The following is a 13,352-nucleotide window of genomic DNA, read 5'->3' as shown; positions in this document are numbered from 1 at the left end:
CTTCTTCTTCTTCTTCTTCTTCTTCTTCTTCTTCTTCTTCTTCTTCTACATTTAACTACAGCATGGTGACCAATTTTTTTTTCCTGGCAGTTTCCAAAGAACAGACAGCTGATTGATGGGAAATTTGGGTCATCTGGGAAATAAGCCATCCATCTTTTAAATCTGTCATCCTGCTTTTGAGATATGGTAGGTTTTGATGTGAAGAGAATGAAAAATATTCCGTCTCTTCAGCTTGTACATACTTCAGAAAGCCTTTTTTTCTCTGCTTTAGTCTTGGTGGAATCTAGTCCTCAGAGGAAAAGCTCCAAAAGTGCTTGTTTGTAGAGGTAGATGTCCCTGACTGTATCATTTTCCCAACCAGTTAAAAACAATGAGGGGAGCCTCACTTTTGAAGTTAAAGGGGACTTTAAAGACAATATATAGGTTAATGGTAAAATTTTTTATGAATTTACATTAGTTTGGGTTTTAATTTAGGAAAGATAAATCTTGGTAGACTGCCAAGTGGAAATTTACCAAATTTACATTTGAATCTAACTAAGGAGATTTCACATGCAAATTTATAGCCAGTCACAGGACTTTAATACTTGGGCGAAAGGTCTTGTCAAAACACATTTCTAGTCCCCTAAAACTCAGCAGTAAAGCATGAAGCTAGAGTGTCCTCTCAGAGCCATTCAGTTTCTGGGCCAGTCACTGCTTAGGGCTGGTAGAGAAGGAGGAGAAGAGGATGGAGGGATGGGCAGCCTGATTTAAGCCATTGGCTAGGGAAACAAGTTAGGTTGATGTCAGGGCAGAGACCATGATATATCACACCATGGGAACACCATTAAGCCCTAAGAGGGATTCCCAAAGCCTTCTCAGCTCACACAGTTGTTTTGTTCACAAGAAACCAATTACCTGTAGTTATCCCAGCAGGCAAAGGTAATATTCCTTTTTTGCACAATCAACTTCAGCTCATTAATGGAGGAGCTTGAGCATGAGTTACTAGGGAAGAAACACAATATTCAAATAATAAGATCTTTCAAACATTCTCTTATTTCCTCTGCACAACCGCTCCAGGGAACAGCACTGAATTGTGGGGAAGCAGAAATCCACCTCCCAGGCTTCTTGGGTCAGCAAGAGCTGAGGTGTGGGGCAGTCGCTGTTCTTTGTGGAGACTGTAAGGAGGGCTAAGAGCAGAGCAAAGCCTGTTCGTCTGCTGAGCCCGCCTGTTCCCAGTGCATTCTTGTGACCTTGGACTCCTCCTCAGGCTGACTTGTAGACTGTGGCTCTGCTCTAAAGTAGCGCTCTAAAGTACCTGAAAGCTGTTTCGATGTCATGCATCACCCAGGCCTCTAGCTTATGAACCTTATCAGGGTCCAAATTAAAGACTTCCACACTTCCAAAGGTGCTAAAACAGAAGAGATAAACAACATCACTGACCCCAAAGCAGAAGGCAGGGCATCCATTCCTCTTGTCACAGTCCAGCCAGCTGGACATCATTGAGTAGAACCTATCTTGCCTCCCACCTTTCTTCATTCAACATGACTCCTGGTTACCAGATTTTCAAGATAAGACTTTTAACTATATTTTGATGCTGATATATATAATATAACATATATAACTTATTAGTTATATAAATTCATATATGTTATATATTATATAACATATATTAATATATATAATATATATCAGCTATTCAAAGTGTAGCATTACTAGAGAGTTGATTAGAACCACATGATCTCCACTCACCCACAGCTACGCCTCCTGTGGAAAGGGCTGTGGCACCAGCCCTTCCACTCAATGCCCATAGAAAAAGATGAAAGGAATAGTGTTGCTTTGTAAAATTAACTATTGATACAAAAGAGAGGAATGATTAATTGAGGATACTATAGTGCCCAGAGAAAATTAATATGTGTTCCTATTTTTCAGAAGCACTTTTATCAGAGAAAGATTAGAGAACAAAGACCATGGCCACGACACAAACTAAGACAAGAAGGGGGCCAGAGAAGGAATGCTTGAGTTGTGAGCCAATTCAGCCCTGAGGATTAAATGAGGAAATAACTATTGATATGCACTGAGGAGTTTTCATTAGGCACGAGCTCAGCACCGTTCACATCTTACCTCAGTTTATCTCTAGAGTCAATGTATCACTTATGTATTCAAGGTCTCAAAGAGGCCAGATGCCTGCCCAAGGTCACACAAGGCATGTGAAAGGACCTGTGGTGTCCTCACTGTTAAACCAGTACAGTGCTTTCCTGGGGATGTTATCAGGAGAGAATGAACATCGGAGCCCAGCACGGTTTCTGATGTTCCAATAAGACTTCTACTGCTGACGTGGGGTTCCCACTCTCCACAGGGGAGAGAAAAGTGAGTCATTATTCCCGAACCATGAGGACGCAAACAGGGAGAAGTGGGAAGGCAGAACAGACAGTATGGGTGAAATGGGAGGGGAGAATTCAAGGGGGAAACAAGGCTGAGAATATTATGTGAAGCCCCAAAAAGACAAGCGTGATAACTGGAAACCTGAAATGACCTTTAGGAACATTGGAGGATTTTTTAAAAAAGGAGAAACCAGAGCAAACCTTGACTCAGAAAGAAAAATATCCTCAGAGAATACATAAGCACTACACTTTTTAAAGTTCAGCTCTTCAGGACTGATCTGAAACATGGAAAGCACATTCTTTCAAGGAATGCCATGTCTGACAGGAGAGCATAACCAACCGTTGCACACGGGATACAAAGGAAGGAGCCAAGTACCTGTTTTTGTGAAACGGTTCACTGAGGGATCCATTGAGCATCACTTGGACCACACCACACGCATCTTCTGCAAACTTAAAAAAGAAGTCTGTTAGCTGTGCAGTGGCAGTGCACACCTTTAATCCCAGGACTTGGGATGCAGAAGCAGGTGGATCCTGTCTCTGCCTGGCCTATGGAGGGAGTTCTAGGACAGCTAAAGCTACACAGAACAAACCTGTTACAAAAAAACCAAAACCGAAAAAAAAAAAAAAAGTTCATCACTATTCTTCAATCACCCTCACCATGGAACTCTTAGTGCCAAATGCTGAGATGGGAGTACAAGAATATGCTTAGTATATATAAAACATGACCTGCTATAGAAGGTGATAACATCCATGAAAAACATTCGCTGAAAAACCAAGCAAACAAAAATATACAGTGTCTCTTTGTTTTCAAAACATCCAGTAAGTCTTCAACAAACACTTACTGAATGGGTTCTATAACTTAGCAAGATAGTGGTATTTTATTTAAAAGCAGCAATAACTATCTAGGATAGGCATATGCTGATCTTCATTTGGTGGAAATGAAATGAGGAATGTCTAAGAAGATGGCTTATTAAAATGTGTCCCCTCAGAACAAAGCCCTCTGAATCAACTAAGCAAGGCTCAAATGAACCCACAGAGACAGGCAGCAAGTATGTGTCTGCGTGGGCCTGCACCAGGTCCACTGTATATATATTATAACCTTCAGGTTAGTGTGGACTGAGTGTGTGAACAAGTGGGTCTCTGACACTTTTGCCCGTTCTTGGGGATCTTTTCCTTCTGTTGGGTTGCCTTGTCTAGCCTCAGTGTGATATTTTTCATGTTATCTTATTATATTTTATTTTATCATGTTTGGTTGTTATCTCCTAAAAGCCTGAATTTTTTTTCTAATCAGAGACAGAAAGAGAGTAGATCTGGAGGGGAAAGGAGGTGGCAAAGAACTGGGAGAAGAAGAGGGAGAGGATATTATACTCTGGATATATTGAATAAGAAAAGAATCTATTTTCAATTAAAGGGGGAAAATGAGAAAAAAAACTGACTGAACTATTTACTACTAAAAAAAAAAAGTGTCCCTCACTTCCAGGTTAATTCTCTATCTCAGCACACTCCTGAGTCCTCTTATAGTAGGAATTTAGTCAATCCAGGAAATTAAAGAAGAGCAAACAACGTGCATTCAGACCAGTGCTCTACCGCCAATCTAATTTCCAGACCCTAGCCTGCCATTTAAAAGACATAATCATTAAGCAGACAGCATGTGGAATAAAGGCTATTGTTTACAAGTAGGCTGACTTATACTAGGATCTCATCCCTGCTACTTACCAACCAATGGCCTTGGGTTAGTCTCTTTTAAGAAAATTTTAGTAGTCCCTTAAAGAATTTTTTTATGACGAGTTTTTACCATATTCACCACTTGCCCAACTCCTCCCAGATGTAACTCCCCACCACCCAACATAGTCTTTTTTTCTCCTGCCCATCAAGTCCAACCTCTGTGTGGCTTGTCCGCAGAGCATGGTTGACCTACCTGTGACAACACTCACAGAAAACTGAGTCCTTCTCCCAGCAGCTACCAGTTGTCAGTTGTTCCCCTGCTAATAGGAGACTTTGTGACACTCCCTTCTTTAGGCTGAGAGTTGGTCTTGGGCTTGCACAAGTCTCCTGCCTGCTATCACAACCTCTATCAGTTCATATGAGCAACCACCCTGTTGTGGGCAGCGGACACTGTCTCCTTGTATTCATTCACTGCCTCTGGCCCTTACAGTCTTCCTGCCCCTTCCTCTGCGTTGATTCCTGAGTCTCTTGAGTGAAGAATATTAGGTTCCTCACCTCTAATGTGAAAATTTGTTAAATTCTTATACAACTTATTGAGAGGATGAAATGGGAGTGACATAGAGACATATGGCTTGTCGAGCATGAAATTTGTATGTTGCTATGGTTTGAATGTGTGTTCTTTCACTCTCATCCTTGAATTCATAAATTAGAAACTGGGACCATTGTGATCTTGTTAAAAGGTGGGTATTTGGAAGGTGATTAGAGCACAAAGGCTCTGCCTTCATGAATGGGATCAGTACTCTTGTGACATGGCTTGGGGAAATTCTTTAAGCACTTTTGTCTTCTAACACGTGGGGACACAGCAATGAGCTGGCATCTGAGAAACACAGAACATCCCTCATTAGACATCAGATCTGCTACCACCTTGACCTGACTGAGGTCCTTTGTAAATCAGACAACCTTAGTTTTTTGTTGTTGTTGTTGTTGTTATTACCACAGTGCAAACAGACCGAGGTGCAAATCCAAGTCTATATCTGCCACACCTCCTCAGATATGTGTTTAATTTAAATTTATAATCCATTTGCTTAGACCTTTTTCCATTGCTTTCATTTGTTTTTCTTGATTCTGTTTATTCTTTTCCCCCATGGTCTACTTGCAAAGAAGCTTCTTCTTGCACAGATGCAACTAATGAGAAAAAAGTAAACATGCATAAGCAACTCAAGTGCAGTGAGATGAAGATATGGGGAGAGAATACTGATGTTTCTCAACCCAGATTCTACAGCTGGAATCAGTCAATGGCTTCAGTGCTTGCTTGCACCTCCATCTTGCCATGTGCAAAGTAGCCATGATATTGATGGTATTTCATATGGTTGTTATGAGCATGGAGTTCTTAACTCCTGCAAAGAGTTGGACACATATTAAGTAGTGTATAAATGAAGATTATTAAGACTGTTCCAGAAATTGAACCAATACGAGGGTCCCAGGACTAAACTAAGCCTGGCATCCTGGTAGATGCAGCCAATGAACACTATCCAGTCATTGAGTATAGGTATTCTGTCCCTGATCTCCCAAAGCATTTGTAGGTGTTCTGAAGTTGTGTGGAAGAGTTTTCTGGAATGTAACCCTGAGCATTTGTTCTCAGCAAAGATTTCCATGTTTTCATACCTAAAAGAATCTATGAACCCAAAAGGGTCAAAAAATTAACCAATCATTGACCAAACAGCATCTTCAGTCAAAACTCTAGGATTTAACTATTTTGGACTTACCTTTTTGGAAATCACTTTCCAGTACACAGTGATAGGGTTGTTGGGACAGTTGTCCCTCCAATGTGGGCAAGACTCATAGTTCATGTCTAAAACACATAGTTTATAGAAAACAGTTAAAGTAGAAAAAAAAGTGCTTCTTTAGGCTCTATTCTTGGCTGTCCAATCACAGTGGGAGAGTTTTCCAGCAGCATCTGCACCAAGTCAGACGCTGGAGAATGAACACATCTCAACTCAATTTAACTAAGTGTCCCCTGAACTCCTTCCAACTTCTTACCTCCCCTTCCAGTTCCAAGACAGGAACACTGTGATGAGTTTTGACTCACCATTCTGGGAAGTGGCAACAAAAGTGTACCCTTAAAGACACTAGCCCCCATCACTTCCCTGGAGTCCAGGAACACTTGGAGAGAAGGCCAGGTGTGTTTGGGAAGAAGACGCTGTCCCCAGACAGTCTTCTGATTCCCGGCAATTCTCTTGTGGAGCATTTTCTTTTCAACCTTCATAAGCTTGGGGGCTCAGGTGGGCTCAGACTTTCTATAGCCAACTCTATCAAAACAGGCCCAGCCCTTCATGTGGTACAGAGTACGGAGTGTGGATTCTACGACTCTGTTCTCATGGTTATTTGCAGTAATATTTAGTGAGGGCAAAGAGGGGTGAAATCAGGTGGGAGCCTTGCCTCACATAGCCTGTGAGGGAGTGAAGTCAAATAACCAGAGGAAGACTATCTTGGGTTGTGTAATATCACCAGAAAAAAATGATTCAGGTTGGAATTTGCTTTGAAGAAGAATCACAGTGTTCAGAGGGACTCTAAAGAGAAGGGCACTCTATGCAGATAGCAGGTGCAGAGGCAAAGAGCTGTGATGAGCTTTGATCAGAAAGGGGAATGGAGAAGGGAATGATGGAAGGTGAGGCACCTGAGACACAGAGGCCAGGCCAGACCAAGGAATTTAGTCTAGGGCAGAAGAGATTTCGTTAGGTTTTATAGGGAGATAGAAAAAAAAAAATCACATTTTCACTGTAAGGAAAACTCTGTGGTGTCAGATTGAGACTGACCTAGAGGGGTAAGGAATGATCAGTAAAAGAGCATTCCAAGCCGGAAGGAGAAGGTGTTAGTGTCAGAACTAAGCCAGTGCAAGGGGAAATGAACAGATGGATTACGAGGCAAATAGATCCTGATAAGCTATAAAGGGGAAAGAGAGATCACCTTAAGTTGACACCTTAGGATGTCTATGTTACATATCTCAAATATAATAACCAGTTCCTCATGCCTACTTACATCCAAACATTACACTGTACACCTTAAATATATATAATTTAAAACATTTTTAAAGTGTGTTTGAGAATAGATAATACAGAGTGAAATAATATATAAAGATTTAGAGGGTATTCCTTGCAAAAAGAGAGGAAGAGAAAGAGGAAGTGGAAAGGGAAGGAGGGAAAAGAGGAAAGTGGGAGAGGCAGGCAAAGGGTAGAATAGAGAGGAGGAGGGAAGGAAAATGAGAAGAAACTGGATTTGGGGGTATCTTACCTCAATCGCATTATAAAGTAGCACTGTGGTTTAATACAGCTGCCTCACCAATGCTCACATTAAGCTTAATTTGCTACTGCAATGTGTTGAGTTGATGGGACCTCATGAGGGAATCTACCTTCATAAATGGATTAATGACTTTTTGAGAGACTGGGCTATTTTCCTCTAGACTGTATTAGCTCTAATGGGACTGGATTGGCTATCACAAAAATGAGTAATGAATGAATTTAGCTTTCTTGGCTCTCGGCTGCTTCCCCTCTTACCATGTCATTTTCTTCACCTGTACGCCTACTGCTAAGAGATCAAGGAAAACTCCGAACCCTGAAGCTGATATTTCAAAAGGACAGTGATTACTGTTTTATAAGAGACTGGATTGTCACTAAGGGAACTGATGGCATTAGGGTATGTGCCTATTGCCTTGTCCAGCTCAAAGAGCCTTCCCCATTCACTCTGAACCATCCCAGGTGTTTCAGAGCCTCACCTGAAGTACTGGGGTCTCCACACCACCTGAGGTCATCAGCAATGTAGCCCAGCAGCGTGTCCTCTAGAGTGAACATCTTCCCCTGGACCCAGGTATACTTATGGGCCAGGTCTTTGGATTTGCTCCAAAAGAGACTCTGAGAAGGAATAAAGACACAAGTTAGTGGGTTCAAGAATAAGTGAAAGGGCTGAAGGTGGGGCTCAGCAGTAGGATTAGTGCTAGCACATGAAACTCTGGGTTCTATTTTCAGCACTGGAATCAACTGATAAATCAATCAATAAATCCACCTTTTATAAATGAAAGAAAGTAGAAACTCTCAGAGTCAATCACGCACCCTGAAGACATCAGTTGGTTATCGCCTACCACCCTCCTCCTCCATTCGGAGCACTGTACTCGGTACTCCCGGGGGAAGAGCCTCAAAACCTCCAGCTCACTAACAAGTGGGAGGAGAGGTGATACTTGTGAGTGGTTTGAGGACTTCACTTAGCTGCAGACATGTTAAGTTTTGCTCATATGCAGTCTGCGGAAAAGTTGTACCTCATGATAGACCTTTTCTATTATATTCAAAGGACTGAACATAAGGTCTTGTTTTATTTACATTTCAGCTAGTCATTGAAAGCCTCTAAGGTGACTTCTTCTTTTCTTTCTTTCCTTTTTCCGTTCTGTTTGCTGTATTTAAAATTTTTATTTATTTACTCACTTTACATCCCTGTTGTAGCCCCCTCCCTCCTCTCTTCCCAGTCCCACCCTCCTTCCACTATCCCCTATTTCTCAGAAAAGGGGAGGTCCCCTACCCACCTACCCCAGCTCCTCAAGTCACATGAGGACTGAGTTTATCCTCTTCCCCTGTGGCCTGGTAAAGCAGTCCCCTCAGGAGGAAGTGATCAAAAAGCAGGCAACAGAGTCCATATCAGAGACAGCCACCAGTCCCCTTACTATTGGACCCACATGAAGACTGAGCTGCCCATATATGTAGAGGACCTAGATCCAGCCCATGCATGGTCGTTGACTGGTGCTTCAGACTCCACAGGCCCCTGTGGGTGCTGTTTGATCGGCTCTGTTAGTCTTCTTATGGAGCTCTTGTCACCTCTAGGTCCTTTTATCCTTCTCCCCACTAGACTCCCTATGCTTCTCCAATGTTTAGCTGTGCGTCTCAGCATTTGATTCAAACTCTTGCTGGGTGGAGCTACTCAGAGGACAACTCTGATAGGCTCCTGTCTGCAAGAATAGCACAGTATCCTTAACAGTATCAGGGGTTGGCTCTCTTCTATGTGGTGGGTCTTTTGTTGGGCCAGACATTGGTTGGACATTCCCTCAGTCTCTGCCCTGTCTCTTCTATCTTTGTCCCTGCTGGTCTTGTAGGTCGGGTAAGTTCTAGATTGCAGTTTTTGTGGGTGGGTTGTTCTCCCTCCACTGGAAGTCTTGTCTAGTTAGAGAGTGTTCTCTTTAGTCTCCACGGTCCTTGCTACTAGGAGTCTCACCCTCATATCCTCCCAGAGGACTATTCTGACTTAGGTCTCCAGCTTGTCATGGAAATGGCCCCACCCACAGTTTCTCTTTTCTATGCAGGCTTTCTGTCCCCCCCTGCCCCATCCTTGCTTTCCCCAGGTCTGATTTCCACCCTTATTTCTCTCTGCACTCCCTCTTCTACCTTGTTCCCTCTCTTCAACTACAACCTCTGTCTATTCTATTTCCCCTTCTAAGTGAGACTTAAGCATTCTCCCTTGGGTCCTTCTTGTTACTTATCTTCTTGGCGTTTGTGCATTGTTTATGTTTATCCTCTACTATATGGCTTAAATCTATTTATAAGTGAGTACATACCATATGTGTCTTAGGTGATTTCTTTTCACCTAAACTCACCACTCCTGAGCTTCCCTGCTGTTGAAATAAAGACTCCAATATGTGGTTTGCCTACTCCATAGAATGGCTCTGAAGAACTAAGAAGATGTAAAGAATAAAATCACTCCTCAAATGTAACTTGGTCTTGTGTTACTGTTTACTTACTTATTACTATCAGAAGCCAGGGGAAAAGTTCCATAATTATATAAGCCTGGGTTACTTTGTGTGGTATGGGGTTGATGTTAAATTCTCTCTTTCCTCTGTGTCTGCCTCTCTCTCTTACCTTCCTTCCCCAGATGTCCTAAACCATGATGGTGTACCAGTTCTCCAAAGACCGCCCCCTATCAATACAACCCCACCAACCATATCAAATGATCCCTAATGCCAAAGTGTCCTCTCTTTCTGCCTCCTAACTTTGGTCCTGGTACCTTTTCCCTCTGGCTTTTATTCTCAATTTAAAAAAGAAATAACTTGCCCTCGTTACCTTGTTACATGGTATGGTTTGAGTGGCCAATTTAACTAGTGGTTCATAGTCTTCTGTTGTGATGTTGCAAGGGTTCTTGGAAACAAATGCTCTTTTGAATGCACGCAGTAGCTTCTTGCAGTCCTGATCTCTATAAAAAGAAGCATGAAATATAGATTTTAAAGACATTTTTGAAGGGTCTGAAGAGATGCCTCATCAATGAAGAGTACTTCCACATGGTGGCTCACAACTGTGTGTTCAGCTCCAGAGGACTTAACACCTTCATCTGGCCTCTGTGGGCACTGCCAGCACATGGATGACACGTGAGCATACGTACCAGCAAAACAACCCTACACATGAAATAAAAATAAATCTTAGGGGCTGGACAGATGGCTCAGCACTTAAAAGCATTGGCTGCTCTTTCAGAGGACCCAATTCCAATTCCCAGCACCCACACAACAGTTGACAACTGTCTACAACATTCAGTCACAGGGGATCTGACGCCCTTGCACAGACATACATGTGGGCAAAACATCAATGCACATAAAACAAAAATGAATAAGTAAGAAGAAAAAAAATAAAGACTTTTTTTAAGAACTTAAAAATATTTTTGGAGCGTAGGTAACAACAGAAACGCCCTTCATTTGGGAATCATGTACTCAGTGGCAGTGGCTCCTAGACACCATCCTATCCGATGTGTGCAAACATTCCTATGATATGAAAATTACCTGAGGCTGAAGCTCAGTGAGATTAAAATGACCCAAGTCCCCGATTACGCTACTAAGAAGGCAGGAAGAAAACTGATGCTTTCTTTCTCATGCTACAGCATGTGTGAAAGAACTTAGTGCCTTCAGAAAGAGCAAGGTTTGAAGTAGCTGAAGTGACAAGAGTTTCCAGTCACTATAATCTGATCGTTATATATTGTGTACATGGACTGAAATGCCACATTGTGCCCATAAATATATCCAATTACTATGTGTCAATTCAAACTTTAAATAAGTACTATCATTGCAGTTGGACTTGTTAACGCAGGGCAGGATTAGAAGTCGAGTATTCATACCCCTCCCCTAGGCAATTCTGTCCATACGTATGTGGTTATGTGGTTATGTTTGAGACTCAATGAATACAAATGAACATGGGAAAGGTCCAATAGTGTTTTCTTTTTCAACGTCTAGACATAATAGTTTAAGCTCATTAGCACCTGCCTTTGAAAACTACGCCAGGAAACCATTAGTGACCTCTCTATCCGTACCTTTTACATACATAAAAGGAGAAAGTTATGACATCATGTACTTTAGTGTCAATCAAAATTTATGGGGTACCACCACAGGCAATTTAGAAAATAGACATTTGGCAGATCCTTTGCTTTCAGCGTTTAAGTTTTCATTCCAGTAATTAATGCAGTGGCCTTCTCAAGAACTCTCTGTTCTAAGTCCCAACTATTATAAAAAGCACCTCTACTATTTTCCTTTGAGGCATCTTCATGGCTTCAGGCAGAACGACATGGAAGAGTGAGAACATTTCCACTTCAAAAAAAGACCTGATGGGATAGAGAAGTCATCCAGCACTGAGAACCTACCAAATATCAGACTTTTTCATCAGCGATCTCTTACTTAAGCACCAAAACTCACACCCCTCACAGATTATTTTTATGCTTCTCTTTCTTCTCTTAGGCCTTACATTCCAGTTCAAGAAATAGTAAATATTTAAGAAGCCGGAGGAGAGACTGAAACAAGGTTGTTGACCCTGACTGGGAAGAGTTGATTCTACTTTGGTGAGTTTGTAATTTGAAAAGAAAAACAAAAACATCATCTTACATACATTGTAAACATTGTTTTTAAATATTCCTACCCATTTAAATTTTTTTCACTTGTAACAGAATAAAGATAATGTTAGGATTCAAGTTTTAGGGGCAAACTCCTAGAGTAACACACTTTTAAAAGGATACTTTTAAAGTATCCTTTTCTTTTACCATCTAAAACTATTTTCTTTCTTTAGAAAGTGGCGCATGCCCAGAGTTATGTATTAACTGGCTGCCATCTTTATGACTCAAGCTGAGCATGCCCAGAAGTGTCCCTGTCCACCACTGTAATCCTGCAAGCATATGCTTCACAATTTTTAGCTAAGAATGCCCCCAAAAGTGTGCTCCATCTTCTCTTCTTGAACCTGCTGTTTGAAGTGAATCTTTCTCTGATCTTATTTCTCAGCTATGCTTGTCTTTAGTTTAACCTCAGTGAGGTAGAAACTCCACTTTGGTTATAACAAAATTTATGAGTAACTGGGACTACAGACACAGGACACCACTGTAGTAACAGCACCAGATAGTTTTGTTTGTGTAGTACTAGGAATTCAATTCACAGTGTCACACACTAGGCAAGTGTTCTACCACTGAGCTACACCTTCCAGTCCCATCTTGACTATTTGTAAATATACAGATAAATACAGCCATGATGTTTTGCCAGCCATTAGCATTAACACCCCACCCTTCCTCTACCCAGTCTCTCTATTTTCTTCAAGTTGGCTATGCTAGATAACTCACAGAACTGGAATCTTTCCACATGGCTGATCTTACTTAGCATGATGTTCTCAGGGCACTTATATTGTATCACATCTTAATTAGAGTCATTACTGCTGTGATCAGGTTACACCATGACCAAAGCAACTCATAAAGCAGAGCTTTTAGTTAGACTTATTAAAGTTTCAGAGGGTGAGTCCATGACCATCATGGTAGGAAGCATGGTGGAAGGTGGATAAGCAAGGTGCTGGACCTGCAAGCAGCATAGAGAAAGAGAAAGAGACAGGCAGAGAGAGAGAGGCAGGCAAAGAGAGAGAGAGAGAGAGAGAGAGAGAGAGAGAGACAGGCAGGCAAGCAGGCAGACTGGGCTTAAACCTTAATGCATGGGCATTTAAAACCTTAAAGCCCACTGTAATGAAAGTTTTGTTTTCTTTGTAAACTCAGTTATGTAAAATTTTTGTTTTAATCCCAAGTGTGGGATTTTGGTTGGGCTATAGTTTGTCCAAGGCTGTTAAATGTCTTGTGCAGAGCATGGCTTTTGCCGGCTGGTAACGGCTTTCCATGTACAGCAAAAAGAGGGTCATGGTCTAGGACTCTGAGGATATAAATGGAGAGCCCAGAAAGAGAAGGCGTGACATACAGCATGACCATGTGATGTTGGCTGTGGCGAGAAGCAGTGTGAAGAAACCAGAGAGGAATAGTATGCAGTTTAGAGCAGACAGACAGATAGAAATGCTA

At 41.7% G+C, this 13,352-nt stretch overlaps 1 protein-coding gene across 1 annotated transcript; it reads right to left on the bottom strand.

Moving 5' to 3' along the window:
* Positions 1–45: 45 nt before the first annotated feature.
* LOC129685629 (ADP-ribosyl cyclase/cyclic ADP-ribose hydrolase 1-like) lies at positions 46–10,250 on the bottom strand (the record flags this gene model as incomplete). Its single annotated transcript, XM_055619140.1, has 6 exons — positions 46–981; positions 1,295–1,387; positions 2,737–2,810; positions 5,792–5,877; positions 7,798–7,933; positions 10,121–10,250. Coding segments are annotated over 6 exons (610 nt in total), but the record flags the coding sequence as incomplete, so codon positions are not given.
* Between the last annotated feature and the right edge of the window lie 3,102 nt (positions 10,251–13,352).

Source organism: Psammomys obesus, unplaced genomic scaffold, assembly GCF_907164565.1.
Source record: "Psammomys obesus unplaced genomic scaffold, mPsaObe1.curated_primary_1811, whole genome shotgun sequence".
NCBI classification, from domain to species: Eukaryota; Metazoa; Chordata; class Mammalia; order Rodentia; family Muridae; genus Psammomys; species Psammomys obesus.
This window is presented reverse-complemented; position numbering and strand designations above follow the sequence as displayed.